Source organism: Toxorhynchites rutilus, chromosome 3 (assembly GCF_029784135.1).
Source record: "Toxorhynchites rutilus septentrionalis strain SRP chromosome 3, ASM2978413v1, whole genome shotgun sequence".
In the NCBI taxonomy this organism is placed as follows: domain Eukaryota; kingdom Metazoa; phylum Arthropoda; class Insecta; order Diptera; family Culicidae; genus Toxorhynchites; species Toxorhynchites rutilus.
This window is the reverse complement of record NC_073746.1, coordinates 303,299,514-303,322,221: the sequence shown is the minus strand read 5'-3', so window position 1 is coordinate 303,322,221 and position 22,708 is coordinate 303,299,514. Positions and strand designations below refer to the sequence as shown.

General features: G+C 37.9%; 1 protein-coding gene across 1 annotated transcript; it reads right to left on the bottom strand.

Moving 5' to 3' along the window:
* Nucleotides 1-358: 358 nt before the first annotated feature.
* Nucleotides 359-22,703, bottom strand: LOC129774376 (uncharacterized). The gene is made up of 3 exons (XM_055778110.1): nt 21,809-22,703; nt 540-561; nt 359-497 (listed from the first exon to the last, which is right to left on the bottom strand). The coding sequence occupies exons 1-3, from the start codon at nt 22,701-22,703 to the stop codon at nt 359-361; spliced, it is 1,056 nt and encodes a 351-aa protein (XP_055634085.1).
* Nucleotides 22,704-22,708: the final 5 nt, after the last annotated feature.

Sequence of the window (22,708 nt, the reverse complement as noted above, 5' to 3'; positions counted from 1 at the left end):
GGAAAGGTTGGAGGTCTTCACGACAATGTTTATCTCCAGCCGATCCATTATCCATTCTCCAGTGATCTTTTGGCATAATGTTCCGATCCCAGGTTCGGCATAAAGGCCACATCACCTTCGCCACTTTCGGCAAGGACTTCGTACTCGATCCCCGTTTACCATATGACTCGGAAGAAGAGCGGCTTGGACGTTCCCTTCTCGTCTGTCAGAGAAGGACCTTCTTCGAGAACTTGATATTCGACGTCATCGCTTACCTGGGGAACGTACCCGGTCCCCTGTCATTCGTTGAATTCTAGCATCAAGTACGTCTCGTCTTTCATTATGAGCACGAAAAGAAATTTTTCACCAGCACCTGAAGCTACTCATTCTGGGTGACTGCCTGCTGCTCAGATACGGCCGGTTTCGTCTGAAGCTTCCGCAGAAAAATGTTTATTTTGGCCAGCTTCTCCAGCCGGTTGCTTCGATCTCCCGGCTCAAGGAGGGACAGGGAGAGGATGCTGTAAATACCAGATTAGTTATATCTGGCGGCCATAAAGTGCCTCAGGATGTCCAACTCCTTTGCTGTGGGGTGGAACAGGTAGATTGAAAAAATCATCAAGTTGCTTGTTGTGTAGTAGGCTTGTTTTGTTGTAGGCTTAATGAACGTAATATTTAAGGAAAATTTGTTCAATTAAATTATTTTTTGTTTTTTTATATCGCCATCCGAAAATAGTCCATTATTTTTAATACATACGATAACACTAAAATCGATGAAAAATGGATTGGGATTTTCGAGAAAATTGTAGAATTTGAATCTTGCTTGCCAGACTTAAATGCTCTGTCTGAGCGAGTGATTTTCAGGCGTAAACAAAATCCAAATCACCGAAAAATCACAACTGAATGACGATACTTAGCAAGAAATAACACAAACCAGGTTTAATTGCAAGGGCACATGTTAAGAGTTTCATAAAAAAATGAGACTCTCTAAACTATGTTTTATTTTCACATAACCTATATATGTATATAACGTATTGTTTTTTGTGTCCCGCGTTAGACCTCTGACCATCTGGTCACTTTAATTTTAGGTATACTTTTTATTGTTATGGACATTGTAGATCAATTGGTCTGAACTTCAGAATGTTTTGGAGGACCTAGAATATATAATATTTATATAAACTTAAAGATATTGTAGCACATTGCTGCTTGGTAAGGCACCACACGCACTGCGCGCTAATCGTATTGATTTTCGGATGTTTAAGCAGGAGAAAAATAACACTGAGAGTGCGTAAGAAAAGAAAAGAAACACTTTGAATCGATCGAACGAAAAATGTAAAAAAACAAAATTGGCCAAGGAATAGGAAGGATGAGGAAGGTATAATGTTTATGCATAATGAATATATTTTACAAAAATTTGGTAAAATGAAGCAACCGTAGAGAAAAACTGGATAAAACTGGACAATATTTTAAAAAACTGGGAGATTTCAGAGTTTAACTGTTTAACTGGATCAAGGAACATTGGCAACGCTGGTCTTGGGGAAATCGGCATTGTAAATACATGAAAGGATGGGGACTTTTGTTCTCACCGAAATATGTTCCCTGATACAGATTTCAAAACCAAGCAGTGTTGGAGAAATCGGCATTGCAAATACATGAAAATGGGGGAAGCTTTTGTTCCCATCGAAATGTGTTTCCCTAACACAGACTTCTAATCCATGGAGCATGTGGAAATTGGCATTGCAAATTCATGCAAGTCGGGAGTATTTTTGTTCCGATTGAAATGTGTTTCCCCAACACAGACTTCAGAATAAAAGTGTCTGAGAGAATCGGCATTGCAAATTCGTGCAAGTCGGGGGCATTTTTGTTCCGACTGATATGTACTTCCCTAACACAGACTTCAAAACAAAGGTGTCTGGGGAAATCGGCTTTGCAAATAAATGAATACTGCGAGTACTTTTGTACTCGCTTGCCTTTGTGCAGACTAGACACGGTTTTCTAAACTTAGGAACCTGGGATAATCGTGCAGACATTAGAGGCGAATGAACTTTCAAATTCAAAGCTTCTATAGTATAAAAAAGTCACAGGAGGGTTGTGTCCGAGACACGACCGCATAATTGACGTAGGATTCCGTTAGGTTATCTGTTGATTTTGGATAATTACATCGTTAAACTCCTTGATAATGATTAGGTGGACCTGAAAAAGGCCTTTTTGTTTGGTTGTTGGGTATTGTTTGTTCATTCCACCAGTGTTTACCGAGTGATGATGACAGAAGGATGGTAAACAGTCGTTGGATGGTGCGTATCAGATAAAAGATACCGAAGCGGAACGAGATATAATGAGAATCGCCCTCTATGATCCTAGACGAGATGCTTCTTGTGATATGTATTGATGAAATAAAGAAAACAAATTCACCAATGTAATATAAGATAATTATTAATACCGAACACAATTATCAATTTTTCTTATCAGTAAAAACATGTTACTTTAATATAGCGAAAATATATTTGAAATGGGAAAGGTAATTTTCTTTTATGATTTTTACTTTCTGATTGTTTATTCAACCCAATGCGAATTTTAATTGGACTAACAATACCTAATACTATATGTACACCTAATACTATATGTACTACTAGCTAACCTGGCAAACTTCGTCCCGCCCATTTACTTGATTAATTCTCGAGTAATGCAGAAATTTGTGTTTTATTTGCATGGCAGCCACCCCTAAGAGAGGGGGGAGGGGTATCTAACCACCATAGAAACATTCATTGCACCCTAAAGTTTCCATATGCCTAATTTGGTTTAATTTGCTTGATTAATTCTCGGGTAATGCAAAAATTTTTGTTTCATTTGTACGGCAGCCCCCTCTAAGAGAGGGGGAAGGGGTATCTTAACACCATAGAAACATTTATTGCATCCTAAAACCTCCACATGCCAAATTTGATTTCATTTGCTTGATTAATTCTCGAGTAATGCAGAAATTTGTGTTTCATTTGTATGGCAGCCCCCCCTTTGAGTGGGGGAAGGACTGTCTAACCATCATAGAAACATTTATTGCACCCTAAAACTTTCACATGCCAACTTTGGTTTCGTTTGCTTGGTTAATTTCCGAATAATGCAGAAGTTTGTGTTTCATTTGTATGGCAGCCCCCCCCTTAGAGAGGGGGGAGGGGTCTCAAAATATCACGAAAACCTTCCCCGGCCCCAAAAACCCCTACATACCAATTTTCATGTCGATCGATTCAGTAGTTTCCGAGTCTATAAGAATCAGACAGACAGACAGACATCACTCCATTTTTATATATATAAATAAATAGATATGTAGTGAGACTCTATGTTGTACGGGAAAGGGTTAACACAACGGCTATCGTATACAATTTTACACCTACCCTTGTGCTAAATTTTTCACAATACACGATCGGACATTGATATTGAGTTTCACGAAGCAACCAACACTAAAGTTCCAAATTTAAATCTTATTTGCTAGAATTATTCGTATCACTCTTCTTATTTGCAATATAAAAATGCCCCCGACTTTCATGTATTTGCAATGCCGATTTCCATCAGGCAACTTGGTTTTGATGTCTGTTAGGGAACCGCCGCATGTGTCGTCAATTTCGACCAATCAGAAGTGGGTATTTTCGTTAGAATAGGGGTTGAGATTTTTCAATTGTTTGATAGTTAGTTTAATGATATATATTATTTTATTCAATATAAAAAATTGTTATGGAGTGCCGAAATCGATTGACCCAAAAATTTCATCAATCCGTCATGAAATGACTGAGCAATAAGCGTTTGAAATTGGACAATTTTCACGATGTGCTCGATTCTTGATTTTCAATTTGTACCCCAATATGTTCCCGAAAGACGTAATCCTACGTCAAAATAGAAGTTGAAGTTGTTGATTCATGCAAGCCGGAGATACTTCTCACACGGAGTACAAAAGCGGGTACGAACACAACGCTTTGGCTCGGTTATTCAAGATTGCATTGAAGGATATGCCTTCATATCTTCTGCTCACTGAATTTCTACGCATACCATTTGATGATTAGGTAAAAAGTTGATAAACATTTGCTGCGATAACGCCTATTGATTAAACAATAAGCGTTCGACGTAGGGTAGGGCGGGGCTAGTTGGCCATTTTTGAATAAATTTGGTTATAACTTTGTAGTACGAAGTTTTGCGTTAGAATGTTATGTACCACAATGAAGCTTACCTTTTACCCTTTCAATGAAAAATAACCAGAGAAGCAATTATTTTACATTTTTCTTTTATTTAACGTCTATGTATTTCAGAATGCCAGGTTTGAAGACATTTGATTTTGTGAAGACATTATGAAATATGTGAAGAAATTTCAGTATAATAGCGTACGTGGATTTTTAAAAGATATTATTTCCATGAAATTCTAACTATTGGCCGCAAATATCGTCAAAAAAGTAGGGCTATAGTCTCAGCGATCGAAACGGTCCGAATACATATTCTCTCTAGAAGACATTAGATCATTTGCGCTCGAAAATTCGAATGATTTTGACATTGAACTTCTATTATTCTGGCCCTACTATACAATAGATTAACCTAGATCTTTCAAACGTCCACTTCACAAATCGAAGGTCTTCCGGTTACATGCCTTTTCTACAATTAGTTTCATGGATATGGTTTGAGTTACCACCAAAATTTCAGAGCTTAAATAAACAAATAGAGTTATCACAGTTCCGTTTTTGTGTGAAAAACTTTCCTCCGATATTATGATGAAGACATTTTCTCGTACCATGTCAAGACTTTTGAAAAAAATCACCTGGCATCCCTGCGACGCACAACCGCTTGCATTCTTGCTTGCATTTGTTTTGATGACATTTGTACGGTTCGCCCCAAAGTATATAGAAATAGCCTCCAGGTATGCTACATTACTCAATGCATTATTGTAAGTTCTGATATTCAATGTTAGCGTTTATTATATTCAATGAAAATTTTACAACAAAACATATAAATATGACAATTATATTGCAAGTGGTTTGTGTGGCGTTTGTCTCGTTTCAAATACACTGCGTTTAGCAGTAAAAACATATGCCTTCTATATTTGTTTATAGTTTATAACAGCATACCTGAAAATTTTATTTGCGTTGCTCTCAAACGATCAATTTGTGTGACCAACTAGCCTCTATATATAAAAAAAAAGTCACAGGAGGGTTGTGTCCGAGACACGACCGCATAATTGACGTAGGATTCCGTTAGGTTATCTGTTGATTTTGGATAATTACATCGTTAAACTCTTTTATAATGATTAGGTGGACCTGAAAAGGGCCGTTTTGTTTGGTTGTTGGGTATTTGTTCATTCCACCAGTGTTTAACGGGTGATGATGACAGAAGGATGATAAAAAGTCGTTGGATGGTGCGTATCAGAAAAAGGATACCGAAGTGGAACGATATATTATGAGAACCGCCCTCTATAATCCTAGACGAGATGCCTCTTGTGATATGTATTGATGAAATAAAGAAAAAAAATTCACCAATTTAATATAAGATAATTATTAATACCGAACACAATTATCAATTTTTCTTATCAGTAAAAACATGTTACTTTAATATAGCGAAAATATATTGACGTAGGACTACGTCTCACCGGAAGATATAGGGGGTGAAATGGAAATCTAGGCACTGAACAAGTAGGAAAAAAATGCAAGATTTGGAACGCTTATAACTCGAGGATTTCTCAATAGATCGCAAAGGTTTTTGCATCAATTGATAGGAAATATATCTACGCATCTATCATAACGAATCACATTTCATTTTTCTTGAGATAAATAATTAAATATTTGTTAAATATCAAGCATTGTCTGGGCAACGGGCAACCAGAGCAGCAGCGAAATAGAATGAAGCACAATTGGAAAGGAAAAAGAAAAAAAATAAACGAAACATTGGTCGCAGTCTCACACATGCGTAATTCTCGAGCCAGCCAGTCAGCTTAAAAATCCCCGCTCCGCTGCCGTAACGATCATTCTTTGTGTGGACACCGACTGGACAACATCGTTGCTGGACGAGCTGGACGGCGAGGGATCGAGTGCCTTTCTCAAGGCAAGAGGGTGGAGGTGGTAGCGCTGGAGTAAAAGTAGAGTAGAGTTTTCAAAGGGCCTTTCTCAAGGCTAGAGACGAATGAACTGCAAAAGTTTAAAGTCTCTATAATACAAGACCTTCCTTACCTTCTTTCCGTAACGATCATTCTCATTCAAACCGTACACCACATCAGTTCGCATCACAACACATCAACAAACCAACCCAAGCAGCCATGTCTGGATATGGCAAAGGAGGAAAAGTGAAGGGAAAGGCAAAATCCCGCTCGAACCGTGTTGATCTGGAGTTCCCCGCAAGGGTAGCTAGGCCGAGCGCGTTAGTACCAGTGCACCAGTCCACCTAGCCGGCGTTATATAGTTTCGGCCGCCGAAGTGATTGAGTTGGCTGGCAAAGCTGCTCGCGACGATAAGAAAAGCCGCATTCAGAACAGACCACATTCGATTCGGTGGACATCAAGACAACAACAGGCAGTTGCAGCGAGTGGCGAGTGGCAAACGCAATCGCAAAAAGGCAGTTGGCAGCAGAAGAAAAAAGTTTGTTCTTTTTACAATCTGCTTTGGTGGCAAATCCTGAACAAGGCGACATCGAGGGCGTTTGAAATGGTTTTTTTTCAAACCCACGAGTACAAAGTTTTCTAAATTGGAACTATTCCATAAAACACGGTGCTGTTCAGGGCCATTAAATCTTTCAAAAAAGAGTTTACGAAATACAGTTCAATGCATTCTTAAATATTATCCAAAATAATAATAAAACACAAATTGATTTTTTCATAATTTGTTTACCAGGATATGATGAGTATGAGAATTTGGCAGTTGTGCTGAGCTTATTGATGGTTGGGGACTTTCTCGATTATTCAATTTTCACCAATTCTTAAATTGCTTACAGATTGAAAGTACAGTAATTTACATTTAGTTCGACATTTAGCTAATTGGACGGACCTGTAATTTTTGTAAACATAGAGTTCGGGGTCCAAGATATGACCCAACATGTCCCAAGTTGGATGGGAAGAAATTTTCCAACTGTGAATCCTGTGGCGAGTGGCAAACGCAATCGCTAAGCAGGAATGTTTAGCTGAACAAGATGGGTATATCGAGTGATAACAAAAGAATAAACTCTTTAGATTAAAGATGATTTTGTGGTCCTGAAAAGGACCCTTTTTAGTGTTTGCTTCCGAATCAGCAGTCGGAAAACGCTCTTTATTTGGAGCTGGTACACTTCTTCACCGCTTTGGTACCTTCGGAAACCGCATGCAAGTTCACCGGGCAGCAACAGATTGATTGCGATCTGAATTTTCCACGCCGTAATGGTTGACCGCTTATTGTAGTGGGTCAGACGCGGGGCTTCCGCTACGATACGCTCAAAGATGTATTGACGAAGCTCAAGACGCTCATCGCCTTCGATGAGAAACCGGTGTCGGAATGATCCTGATCCAGCACCTTATGATGTATATAGCATATAATTCCTTCTCCTCCTTCTTGTCGGTTTCCGAGATATTCTTCTGCGCCGTGCCGAACTTTTTGGTGGCTTTTCCATTATTCCACTAGTCTTCGGTGCCTTCGTGTTTGTTAGAAACAACTGCATGTGAATCTAACGAGCGAACAAATCGTAATGAATGTATTTTTTTTGCCATCGCTGCCTTTTAACGCTCATTCGTTCGTCTGGTTGGACTCGCCCCTTTGGCTGAGTCTGCTGATTTGTCTCTATCCCGTGAGCGTGTACCGCCAAAGTAGAAAACGCGCGGACCCGTTGAAAAATATATCATTCTCTTTCAAACTGTAAATCAGTGTGGTTGTATAGCATCGTTTCACATCACATCGCATCAATCGATTGGTGTCGGAGCACCAGTATACCTAATAGCGGTTATAGAATTTCGGCCACCGGGGTGCTCGAGCTGGCTTGCAAAGCTGCTCACGACAATAAGAAAACCCGCCAACAGAACAGAGCACATTCGGTTCGGTGGCAACAACTAGTTTCAGCGAGTGGCAAACGCAATAGCAAAACGGCAGCAGGTAGAAGAAGGAAAAAGTTTGTTTATACAGACTGCTTTGGTGGCAAAACCAGCCACCGTAAAACACGGCGCTTTTCAGGGCCATTAAACCTTTCAAAGAAGAGTTATTAAAAGTTTTACACAATACATTTCACAATGCATTCTAAAGTGACATAATATGACATATAATATAAACCGATTTATTTTGTTTATGCTTGTTCTTGAGCTTATTGGTGGCTGAGGTCTTTTAAATTGATCATTCAGTTTTCACAAACCCATACATGGTGCCCGGCGTTGAACATTTAATAAGTACAAAGCCTTCAGAAAAAAATCAAGAATCAAGTTTGTAAAAAAAAAAAACGCAAAAACACAACACCAAATGTTCTTTTCAGAACCCTCAACATGTTCATAAAGAGTACAGTACAGTAAACTAATCCATTTTTCAGGTAGATAGGTAGGTATTCACGTAGGAGAAGAAAATAAAACAATATATTTGAAATATATATTTAGCAAAAGCTGTCCCGTTCGTGTAGTCCTACGTCACTCCGGTTATGTCCCCGACATTACCCACCCGTCTTTTTGAAATTGGAAAGGTAATTTTATAATTTTTACTTTCTGATTGTTTATTCAACCCAATGCGAATTTTAATTGAACTAACAATACCTAATACTATATGTACACCTAATACTATATGTACTATATGTAATGAGACTCTATGTTGTACGGGAAAGGGTTAACACAACGGCTATAGTATACAATTTTACACCTACCATTGTGCTAAATTTTTCAAAATACACACGAAATACACGACATTGATATGGAGTTTCACGAAGCAACCAACATTAAAGTTCCAAATTTAAATTTTATTTGCTAGAATTATTCGTATCACTCTTCTTACTTGCAATATAAAAATGTCCCCGACTTTCATGTATTTTCAATGCCGATTTCCATCAGGCAGCTTGGTTCTGATGTCTTTGTTAGGGAATCGCCGCATGTGTCGTCAAGTTCGACCAATCAGAAGTGGGTATTTCCGTTAGGATAGGGGTTGAGATTTTTCAATTGTTTGATAGTTAGTTTAATGATATATATTATTTTATTCAATATAAAAAATTGTTATGGAGTGCCGAAATCGATTGACGCAAAAATTTCATCAATCCATCATAAAATGACTGAGCAATAAGCGTTTGAAATTGGACAATTTTCGCGATGTGCTCGATTCTCGATTTTCAATTTGTACCCCAATATGTTCCCGAAAGACGTAATCCTACGTCAAAAATATTCATGAAAATTCAACAAAAATAATTTTAAAAACGATTTCCATTAACACTTGAATCTAATACGTACAATGAAGCTTCGTTTTACGTTTGAGCCGATTTTTTTCATGGTTATTAACCAGTTTTAGAACACATTTCATAATGCGCAAACCGTGAACTTTGGCAAAATCGGAACCATGTCCGTATTTTTTAACCTACTTAATAAAAAGTTTTTCCGATTTGCTTATTTTTTTGTATCAGCAATTCGCTATTTTTCATCCATAGATCGCTAATTTTTTGGACGCTCAGATTCCCAGATATTCTCACTGACCAACTTACCCATATGACCAACTAGCCCCGCCCTACCCTAAATGCCAAAATCGAAACTGAGTACCTGAAGTTCATCTCATCTAGCAAATTCACGGTTCGAGAAGTACGTCCACTTGAGAGATGTCAACTTCAGAGGGAAATGTAAAATTGAATAATCGTTTGATAATCCTTCCGTTCACATTTTTTCGCCTAGGCATCATACGAAACGTAAAAAGACTGTCCTTAAATTCACTTCTAACGGAGAACATAATCTAACACAATGTATGAATGACCTTACATGGCATTTATTCAATCTCTTTATTCACAAAGCAAATATATTGTATTCGATTGAATTCGGAAATTGTTTCATTCAATCAAAAATTTAATCAATACAAACAAATGATTGCTAAGCTAAGTTAGTCCCACGTCAACTTTGCGGTTATATCATAGATATAACCCACCCATTTTTTGGAATAAATTGAAATCATCATTAAATCATCTAATCCTTCTGCGCAGAAGGTTGAGCCTCAGCTATAACAAACCTATTGGTCTTTGCTCGTTTCAGACTCTACTTTCCTTCAACTGGCTTCGCATCAAAAAGTACGCAACTTACAACGATTTTCAATTTGCAAATTTCAATTGCAAAACATTTGAATCAGTGAGATTAAATAACATTTAGAAATAAGACGGCGTGGCAAACTTTATTTTTCCTATGAATTAAATTAAAGCTCTCCATCCGCACTCCAATTCATTCTTATAAATACACCAAACAGATATATCTTGAATCATCATCTTCATTTTTGAAAAATCTACTGGATTGACTAGATTGACTAAATTGACACCAGAACAATCCCAAAAAGATTTTCGACCAAAAATTTTGACATAGGACTATGTCTTTGATTTCTATATAGGGGGGTCACTCTACGAAAAATGTAACAATTTATTAAGAGTTTTCAAACGCATAATACTCGAAATGGTTATTGCGACATATGTTGTGTTATATATAGTTGGACAGGAAATTTATCCAGATTTTTTTTTGTTTGGAACATGAACAGTGAATATAGCAAAAAAAGTTAACAATTTGACGATTTAATTGGGTATGTTTTCTTTCGGTTGCACTATCCACTCGCTTCCTCCCCGATGCAACGAGCAATCTTTTTGCCTAAATTCGGGCATTAGCTCATAATGTGAGTTGATGAGTAAAATGAATTATTCTCCATTTACCGATAATAGGCATTAATTTTATATTATATTGTATGTTGTACAATCAATTTGTGCTCAATTCATGTTTTTATCGTGTAGGTCTCACTTCTAACAATTTGTGTAATTGTGGTCCAGGATGTCATGATATCGAGTATGTTGTTTGGTTATGTAAAAAGGCAATCAATGAAATTAAATGGCTGCTGATTTAGAAGATCGGAAGGGTATACCCACTTAAATCAGATGCTTGAGTAGTCACGATCTTACAGGGCTATAAAGTTATTACAAACAATGTTCCGGACAACGTGGTAACGAAGGAGATAATGCTATTTTTATCTATAATGTATTTTTGTAATCATAGATTGATTTGACTCAGGCTTATATTTATGTAGGTCTTAACTATTTAGACTTGTGTTTAAAAATGGTACATGATGACTCTTTGTCTTCTTCTGCATGATTGAATAAACAGAAGAAAAGGGTAGTAATGGCTTTAATGGTATTTTTGTGTACATTTTTGAACAGAATGCGGTACCGAATTCTACCACGTTATGTCATCTAACCCGTTTAAAGGATACAAGTACATACAGGAAACAGTTTTTCCAGGGCATCCATTTGATGTATCAAATGAGAAGAAAATACAGATTTTGTACAATGGAAAACTCAATTTAAATGCAATTACTACACAATCACAGTCCTATGTCAAGATCCCGTCCATGCCCCTAGGCTCAGACCCATCAAATTTTTCTCGAGATAACACCATATCTCGACGTTTTTTGCATTTTAAAGCAATTTGACATCGAAGAAAAAATTCGATTTTCTAAATTTTCTTTACTCTCCCCTTGGAAGATTTTCGAGGATGAAAAACTCATAAATCGGATTGAGATGAAACTTTGCGCAGGTACATGGTCGGTTTTTGAAATTTGACATGACCATTTTCGCTGCCACCCTAGCGTGGATGCATAGTTTCAAACTAGGACTTTATCCTAGGACTAATCGTTCTCGAGATATAACCAACTTAATATACAGTCATTCCATGCCAAACCGATATAGTGGTTCTCAGATTCTCGTCAAAAGTAGTAATTTTGTTCTTTATCGCAAAACATTAGACCCGTGATTAGGGATTGGATGACTTTTCCGTGTGCTGGTTTTTCGGAGGGCTCAGCGAACATGTATTTCACCAATTGGTTGTCGAAGTGAATATTAACACATATTTTATTCTAACACATATTATTCTAGTCACATAAATTACATGAATGTTACAGAAAAAGACTACAATCAAACGTACAAAACTATGTGGACATGCTGATGGATTCCGACCGACTAGTTCTTTTTCCAACTGTTATTATTGCCTATCATCGATGAATTCCCTATTGTTTTTTTTTTGTGAATTACCGATATTCGTAAATGGTGATGGGATAAACTCACAGCATCTCATATCGACATCCGGAGGATGATATGCCTAAACACCCGTATTTTTTGACCAAATCAGGCCAAATCAGAAAACAGGTCACGTTTTTATGAAATATAGCAAACGTTAATAACTATTTTTGCAGCGAACGGATTGATTTGTTTAATATGCTATACATTCCAATCCCACATTTTGTATACGGTTTAAATTGATGAAAATTGGAAGCGTTCCCATTTCCCCATACATTTGTTCTGTCCATTTGTGTGCTTTCCCGAACAGAGCTGACAATAACTGGCAACTCATGCAGCCGCTAGAATGGAAACAACGAAGGGGGATAGCGAAAAGAGAATATTTGCGAAGTAAACTCCACCCTTGCATAGTAAGTAAGCTATCGCTAGCGCATAAGTAAAGGGTGTGTCACATCAAATTGCATCACGGTAAAAACGCTGTAGAAATTCACCCAGTAGACCGATCCTTTTGAAAATTTTAGACAGTAAAATAAAAACTATTAAACAACTTTTGGCATTTTCTTTTTATTCATACTTCGAGCCCAAGCCCGTATGCTCGCACCTTCCTCTTTACCCCGTCCATAAGGTTCTGTACAACGTCAGGTTGTAGTTTTTTTTGAACAGAAATCCATTTTCTCTTGAAGTCCGCCTCCGATTTGACAACTTTTGGGTTCTTCCGGAGGGCCTGCTTCATAATCGCCCAACATTTCTCTATTGGGTGAAGCTCCGGCGCGTTGGGCGGGTTCATTTCCTTTGGCACGAAGGTGACCCCGTTGGCTTCGTACCACTCCAACACGTCCTTTGAATAGTGGCACGAAGCGAGATCCGGCCAGAAGATGGTCGGGCCCTCGTGCTGCTTCAATAGTGGTAGTAAGCGCTTCTGTAGGCACTCCTTAAGGTAAACCTGCCCGTTTACCGTGCCGGTCATCACGAAGGGGGCGCTCCGCTTTCCGCAAGAGCAGATCGCTTGCCACACCATGTACGTTTTGGCAAACTTGGATAGTTTCTGCTTGCGAATCTCCTCCGGAACGCTGAATTTGTCCTCTGCGGAGAAGAACAACAGGCCCGGCAGCTGACGAAAGTCCGCTTTGATGTAGGTTTCGTCGTCCATTACCAGGCAATGCGGCTTCGTCAGCATTTCGGTGTACAGCTTCTGGGCTCGCGTCTTCCCCACCATGTTTTGCCTTTCGTCGCGGTTAGGAGCCTTCTGAACCTTGTATGTACGCAGGCCCTCCCGCTGCTTGGTCCGCTGGACGAATGAACTTGACAAATTCAGCTTATTGGCGACATCCCGGACCGAACTTCTCGGATCACGTCTAAACTGCTTAACTACGCGCTTGTGATCTTTTTCACTGACGGAGCATCCATTTTTGCCGTTCTTCACCTTCCGGTCGATGGTTAGGTTCTCGAAGTATCGTTTTAGTACTCTGCTGACCGTGGATTGGACGATTCCCAGCATCTTACCGATGTCCCGATGTGACAACTCCGGATTCTCGAAATGAGTGCACAGGTTTAATTCACGACGTTCTTTTTCGTTCGACGACATTTTTCCAAATTTACGAAAAATTTACAGTGAAGCATGGCCAACGTGATCTATACACTCTTATCTGATTATAAGCGAAAGCTGAAGATATAATTCCTAAAAATTAAATTTCTACAGCGTTTTTTCCGTGATGCAATTTGATGTGACACACCCTTTATTGCATCTCCTCTGAGGAAAATTCTCAGAATCTTTCTGTGCCCGAAACAACAAAGGTCACTTATTATGCTCGTTTTGTGTTTTATGTTTCCCTTCGAGCTGTGAACGCTAGCGAATATTTCACTTGAAGTGGATCTGGCATTGCAAGAGAAGAGTGGAAATTATTATAGGTCGATTCTAGCCATTAGTGTTTGGCTTTGTGTGTGTTGCTTGTTTTCGTTGCCACATCAGCTCTCTTCTGATGCAACAAGCTCCTAGCTTTGTTGACGGTTTTGACGGAAAGTCGATGAACGATTTTTCATAAACGGTCATTCTCGCGATGTTTCATTTTTATCGCTGCAACTGTGTGCATCTGTTAGACGCGTGTTTGATGCTTGTTGAATGTACGAAAGATACCTCTCGTTAAATACTCAGTACAATACGTGCATTGATATAAAGAAACGAATTGCGACATATGACTAATTAGTGTACTGTTCTCGCAAAAGCAAGAAAGAATCGTTGCTTCTCGAGATGATTCTGCAAAACCACGCAAGCCATTAACCTTTTTCAGGGTCCCTGGAACTTTCGACTAAAGAGTTATTTATGAAATTTCGACGTATTCGCAAATAATATCCGAAATGATGAACCAACAAATTAAAAAAAAAAAAAGGTTTGCGTAGTTCTACGTCCTAAGCGGTTGTGTCTGGGATACCTCTCGAATTTTTAATTTTTTTATTAGGGTTCGCATTGCCAGTTTAGGGTGGTCCAAAAAATAATTTTTTTCCACTTTTCCCCAAAAATGTTTTTTTTTGAATTCATAACTTATGAATCACTGAACCGATTTGGATGATCGATATATCAAACTGAAGCCAATGAGCTAGACTTTCAATAGAAAATATTGCATTTGCAAAAAAATGGATATTATTTTCGAAATTATAAATTGTAGTCGTTTTTTGTTATTTTCATAGCATTGGACTAGAGAGCGCTATATTACATCAGATAGTGTTCAAAAGTCAGCAACATTAAACGTGCCAGGGAAGGCAATTTTAATTCGTCAATTGTTTTACAGCAAACCGAAAGTCTAGCATTCGGTGGTAGACGCTGCACATCTGGTTTCTTCAAAAACGCGAAGGTACTGCAAAGCTTGGGGTTCGTTGACAAATTTATCAATCGGGAAACGGGAATAAGTTTTCCAGTCGTATTTGGGTTATTGGTAAGTATATGCAGTATGTATATTCTCTGTGGAAATGTGGAGCCCGAATTTCTAACCATATCAAATGTTCAATGCATACGAGAGCGGCTTATGCTTAAGTTGTTCCGTCGACAACATACAGTGACTCAAACTCGTAATCATACCCCTCCATACAGATCTTTTTTCACCACGTTTGAAAGTCGAAAACAAGTTTTCGAAATATTCTATTTAATCAGCTCAATACCAAATTTTATTAACCTTACCAACCAGCTTTGATTTGATTCTTATAACGTTCATGTAGGACCTCGCCATACTGAGATGTTTTGGTTTGAATGGAAAATTACCCCTTCGTTTTTGACGACGAATAATTCGAAAAACAATGATCGCATTGCGAATGGAAAGGTAGTTTTGAAAATGCAAATTTTTTTTTTATGCAAAAGTTTCATTTGTTGCTTTAACAAAAACCATTTTTTTTGCGTTTTGCATTTTTTTAAAGTGTCGCACATATTAATTGGAATGTTCAACAATCATCGATTTTTTAATAACTTTAACGATCTGCCTGTTTACGACAAAGAATCGATAAATCCGCGGATGGTGTGATGTTTGTTCAAGGGCTGGTTTTTTCATCAGCTTGTTTTTTTTTCTTTTTTTTCTTTATTATAGTGATTTTCAACACAATTCGGCTGGTTCGTCACTTTTACTTCCATTTTTGGAAGAATGTCGGGAGTGAGAATTGAACTCGTGATCTCTGCGTGAGAGGTATGGATGTTACCGCTACGCCTCGTCTCTCGGCTTGTCTCTCGGATGATACATTTTTTGGAGCCTGATTAAGCCATCCTTAAGGTGAAGGTGGAAGCTAGCCACAAATGGCGCTCATTTCTTTCATCTCCCTCCCTCACTCCTCGCCCGAAAATCAATTTATCGATTACTCGATTACTCACAAGATATTCAATTTTCATCTGCTGTCGCACTGTATAGTGAAAAACGTCGGAAAACTCGAGCAAGTGCTCCGAAAGTTAAATTTTCATTTTTCAATCTTCGGCAATGGTTTTGTTTGTATTGATGAAAGCATCGTTATTTTTTCGACACTAATGCCAGACAACATCATCGAAACAGCTAAAAAAAACACTCAATAAAATGTTATTCCTGAGTCATAGCGTTTGATGTCATGAAAATAGAATAAAATTGTGTTGATATCAATACAATTATTATTTTTACGTTTAATGGGTCTTCTTCTTCTTCTTTTTGGCTTTAAGAGGGTATAAACTTTTCAGTTCATTCGCCTCTAGTTTAATAATGTAATAATGTAAGTTTTGGCAACTTTAACATTGTGTAAGAAAATTGTATTGCAGAGCTCGGAACACTGCTACGGTTGCCTATGCTTTCGAAAATAGTAAACGGAAAAGTATAACATTCAATCAAAATGCCTCGACCAACGAAGAGAAGGGTTAAGGCTCTCCAACGTGAATATGTGAAAACAATACGATCAACGAAGGAAAATATCAAAGAATCATCAACATCGAGTTACTATGTGGAAGAACTTGTTAATACCAAAAGAGCCACAATTCACATGTGTTATAAATTTGTTCATGTTACGCTCGCGTATAATCAGAATTTTACTTCATATGCAAATGCACCTTCTATATATATATTTATTTTTGCAATTGTTCATCGGAACATATCGTTCATACATTTTACTTTAGCATTGAATTCTCGCGTAACTTTTGAAAAGGTCCTATGTAACATTCACATCAACTCGAGAAAAACGAAGTTAAAGACCGGAACATTGTTCCGCAAATCGATTTTTATCACTACTTTTACCACTGGCAGCCAATAATACCTTTGAAAAACCAATCGTAACTGTTGTACTGTGTTTTTAGTTTGAAATTGAAGCCTCCGAGCTAGAAATGTTACATTGGACGTTTTGACTGACAGCTTTGTACATTGGACGAATCACGTTGCACAATGAAAATTTGAAAACAACTACTGAACAACGATCCAAACACTTGCACTTCGTGCTAAAAGCAGATCTTTATTGTTATCACTCGTAGAATTGCACTAAAAACGGTATTTACACCCGAAAATAACAAAAACTCAAATTGTCCAAAGTGCAAATTCGTGTTGTTTTGATTGCGTTGTTACTACGGACGTATCGAGCGTCAGAGGAAAGTGGCGTCCGAAGTAACAGTTGAGTGCTTAAAATTAGAATCTGTACATTGGACATATTTTGTATCGGTGATAAAAAGGTGAAAAGTATAGATACTGCGCCATGCGTTCAATGATTGAGAGCTAATGATGTGCATCCATTAACCCGATTTGTTTACATTTGTTACTTAGGACCTTTTCAAAAGTTACGCGAGAATTGTATTTTTTTCAAATATATTCAAAGACTCGTGTCAAAGAAGCGCCTCACAGTATGATAAGTGAATTGATATATTTACGTGTGCTTTGATCTACTCTCACAAACACTATTACCCCATTTTTACACGTGGGTTTACCTATTCTACTACAATGGCTAGCTTCCACCTTCACCTTAAAGCCGTTCTTGTTCTCGATAAACTCTCGGAACTTTACAGTGCAGAGAAACTACGACGATTGATGGAGCCATATTTATAAGTTTTGCCTCCCAACTCCACCAACCGATCCGTATTACAAGAAAGTCTGAAAAGCATTGCGAATGAAATTAACCAACTGGATATGAATGATGAAGAAGACACCGAGTTTGAGGAAAAAATCGCTACGAAAGTGTTCAACCCATCCGCTAATATTCACTCTTGCACTTTAAAAAAGATGATGACGAAATCCTTCGAATTTCGGCATCAGTTGGTTCGGAAGATGAAAATCTTAATGAAAATGTTATGATTAAGGACGATGAAGAGCAAGTTGGTCTCATAATGCGCGGTGTGCTTTGCGAAAGATTAACCTGAATAGCATTGCATGTAGAAAAACTCGAAAAGTGTTCTGATATCATCTTTGGGAAGGTTATGTCTCTTTACCTTCAATCTACTGTATGAAGGAAAAATTACGAGAAAAGCTGGCATCAATTACTAGTTCGATTTTATCATCATTATTCACTAACCATACTCAAATAAGTAAGTTGTAAGGTACAATTCTATACAACGTAAAATTTTGAATGTAAAATGAACGTTATATAGAAGTTTCCCTGTAATTGTACTGGTGGGGTGAAATCGACAGTGAAATGTTAGTGATGGAAAGAGTATTGAACCCTTTTACTCTCTCTTTGTTCTATTTCAATTGTTGGACAGACAAATGATGAGAGAGAGAGAGTAAAATTATTTATCTCGTGAGAGATAACCTTCTACGCTTCGTATATTTATAACGCAAATATTATCTTTATCCATTTTTATATACAAAGAAAAATGGATTTCTGTCTGTCTGTCTGATTCTTATGGACTCGGAAACTACTGAACCGATATACATGAAAATTGGTATGTAGGGGTTTTTGGGGCCGGGCAAGGTTTTCGTGATAGTTTGAGACCCCTCCTCCCTCTATAAGTGGGGGCTGCCATACAAATTAAACACAAATTTCTACATTACTCGGGAATTAATCAAGCAAATGAAACCAAATTAGGCATATTTAGGTTTTAGTGTGCAATAAATGTTTCTATGGTGGTAAGACTCTCTACCCCCTTCTCTAAGGGGGTGGTGGGGGATGCGGGGTGTTCTGCCATACAAATGAAACACAAATTTCTGCATTACTCGAGAATTAATCAAGCAAATGGAACCAAATTTTGCATGTGGAGGTTTCAGGATGTAATAAGTATTTCTATGGTGGTTAGACACTCCTCCCGCTTTCTAAGGGTGGGCTGCCATACAATTGAAACACAAATTTCCGCATAACTCGAAAACTCATCAAGCAAATGGAGCCAAATTTGGCATGTGATGGTTTTAAGGGGCACGAAACATTTCTATGGTGAATATTCTCCTCCCCTTCTCCAAAGGGGGCTGCCATACAAACGAAACACAAACTTCTGCATAACTCGAGAACCAATCAAGCGCAATTTGGAATGTGAGTGTTTTTGGGTATGAACAATGTTTCTATGATGGTATGACACCCCTCCCTCCTCTGGAATGGAGAGGGGTCCCATAAAAATATTACACATATTTCAATCAAAAATGTTCCAAAGAAACATGACAATCGAAAATTTTCGGCAAACTCTGGAGGAAAAAGGAAGGAAAATTCGAAAAATTAAATTCCCATATGTTCTACAACTACATAGTGACAAGTGCTGTTAGTCCATTCGATGTTTGCGCTAGCGAAATTGATCTTTGTTCGAAACTGGAAATGGATTTTAATGTGATGAAAGGCACCCTTATATCTTCTTCTATCTATACAAATAAAAAAGGATCGCCGGATGTGTTGATAAGAGCAGAACTCGAGGAAGGAATTGTCCGCTTTAGGGCTGTTTTTGTTCTATCATATTTTCTGTATAAAACATTTATTCCATGTAACAGAGAAACATGTTATTTGCATGTGGATGAATAATCTTGCACGAGAATTGTGTTTGAAAATAATCTGATATTATAATGATGAGTTTTGTTAGAAATACTAGGAATTTTATAGTAAAAGGTAAGTTCAACGGGGTCGAATAGAAGATCAATCAATGGACAGTTCTGCGATTGGACTCATGAACTTGCTCATAGTGAAATATAACGTGAATGTTTGAAGGTATTGATAACAAAAACCAAACCTTGGGCGGGACGAAGTTTGCCGGGTCAGCTGGTGTCATGTATGGCGCAATATCCTCCAAAGCAAGAAAAAAAAGCTATTTCCACAATTTACGTTTACAGATGAATCTCGATTTCATATTTACACACCTGTTATGTTTGGTTCCGGGACTATCCGAAATATAATTAAATTTGTGGATAACTGAAGATAATGATAGATATATTTCTCAGTTCTCAGACACACAAAACACATTTAGCTATGGAGAACTAATTTATTGCATTACAAAATAAATGCGAATGAAATATTATTGCAAATTTTACATTACCTTGCCGGGTGTCTCGTGATGTATCAGGAATAGAGTGCCAATAAAAATGGTCATCTTGAATTTCAAAAAGTTACCCCTTAAAAAATTTGCACCCGTTTTTTCAAGGTAGTGATCATTTTACGTTTTGCCTCGTATTCCGAAAAAAAAACCAAAAAAAAACATTTTTTTTTCAAGATGACAGTAGATCTCGACGTTTCATGCCATTTTAAGAGATTTGGCATCAAATATTTTTTGAAAACCCCTTGGGTGATTTTTCGATTTTTAAAAAACTCGGAATTTCGGACGTTTTCTCGAGTTCCGTAAAACTAAAACAAAGAATATTTTTACATCCATTATATCATTATTTGTTCATCTATCTTTTAACAATATAACAAAAATTTAAGGGAGAAAAAATATACATAACTAGAATAGTTAAGAGCTGATGAAATGAGAAGGTTCAAGAAAAAGTTGTGCCATGGCGTACACGATGCCAACCCTTCTGGTTATCTGAAACAAAAAAATCTAACAGATTTTAAATCAGTAAAGATGCTGCTATCGCATGAACCCCGGACAAGTCAAAAATATCTTTTTTGACAAAATGGCGGCCGTTTGAAAAACAAAACGCGGTTTCCAATGCGATAGAGAGATGCCTGCAGATTTTTTTTGTATCCCATTTTTTTATTTATTAGGCTCATTAGCATTTTATCTATAGCAGAGCCGGGTTTTTATCGTGTACATGTACATATGTTTAAGTTTCTATAAATTGTAAATTACACAGTATTAGTAGTAGCCATTTCTGTTTTTCTGTTCCATTTCATTATGGTAAATTACACTGTAGTAGCCATTTAGGCGTAAGGGTATTCTATCTGTTCTTCCATTGTTCAGCAGACTGATGCCTGCAGATTGTATCCATATAAATTCGACATGAATAGGTTCAGTAGAACTTGTAAAAATCGTGTAGGGGAAAGTAGGTAAAGACGGACACCCTAAGGTGTAATCTCAATTTTTACACATATATAGCTTTCACGATCGCAGTTGTTGTACAAATTGAAACATCAGGTCCTTTTCTATCATAATTACCGTTGATACTAGTAAATGTATTCCAACATTGATGTATTCTGGGTCATTGAAAAAAATGCATCGAAATACTATTTCTTCACATGGTCGGGAAAGACGGACATCTGGAATGGATAAGACGGACACTAAGGTGGGAAAGATGGACACTTACGGAAAAGTTGTAGGTTTTGTACGTATTTTAGTGTTTTCAGCATTGGGGAGTGTTCTTGAATTACGCTACGATTCGAAAGGCTACTCATGTTGTTCGTGGACAGTTTCATCCTTGGAAGGGAACGACAGAAGAGGTCAAATACATACACTCCATGCCAAAATTCTGGATTTTTGCGGGCCATTGTCCTCGCAAATGAAGGAAAAGGATCTGAAATAGCCAACAACCTGTCCACGCATATTTTAAATGACCACCTAGGAAGACGATAATTCATTTGTAAAGTTTAATGATACACTTAAAAATATTTCAAAACGAAAGTTTATTAATAAAGCATTAAAAACAATTCATCGATGGTTTAAGTTCATTTGAGTATTTAAATTAATTCAATTTTCAGTGGGAATAAAAAAAACAAGAAGAAAAGAAGAATCAAGAGTGGTTCTGACAAATAGTTGCAGCAGAAGTAAAGCATTCAGCGTGTAACCATGAAAGGCATTGTAAGCATATTGTCCAACCTGGCCCGAAATCTGAATCAGAAAACTGGCTTCCGCATTTCTCGCATAGATTATCAGATGAGGTGTCCCCTTTGCCCTTATTTTGCTTAGGCTTCTTCGGAGAGCGTTGTTTTTGTTCTTTTTTGATGGATTTAATGTCTTTCGATGCTTTCGCCTTCAAAGTGTCAGCGTATTGAGCAGAAGTTATGTCAGCTGCCTTTTCTGCTTGGCGTTTTCTCTTCGTGACTCTCGGGGTGACCATTTTCGGTAACGGAAGTATGATGGACGGAGATATTTCAAACACCGGGTTATTGGCCGTTGAGATGCTGTCCGGTTCTGCGAAATCAGCCATGATGCCTTCGGGAAGCACTTGAACTTCTTTATCCTCACAGGAAATGCGGTTTACGGTCGATTGACTAGGCGCACCTTCAAGATGCAATCGAAACGTATCTTCTTCACGAAGAATCTCAGGATCGGGTTGATCAGTCACCGTGGCCGGGGCAAAGTCATCATCGGAAAAAATATTGCGATAAAATGGCCAAATTCCTGTTTTTTCGAACCCATTCTCAGCAATTTCCGTAGTAGCCGCCTTGATGAATGCAGGTTTCATGAGCTCGGCAACGTCATATTGGCTGACGACTTTACCTGGATTCTGTTGTAGGAAACGCTCTACTTCCTGTGCGTAGTACGTCTTGAAAGATGCCATTAAGGATACATCAAGCGGTTGAAGTTTGTTGCTAGTGTGAGGTGGTAAAACTAGAACCTTAACAAAGTTAGCTCTAGCTTTCTCGGTAAAAGCTAGGTTCTTCGTGTGCGACGAGTGGCCATCAATTATGAGCAAGGCAGGACTGACTTCAGAAGGTTTTACATGCTCCAAAAAGTGATCGAACCACTCATTGAATATTTCGACCGTCATGTTAC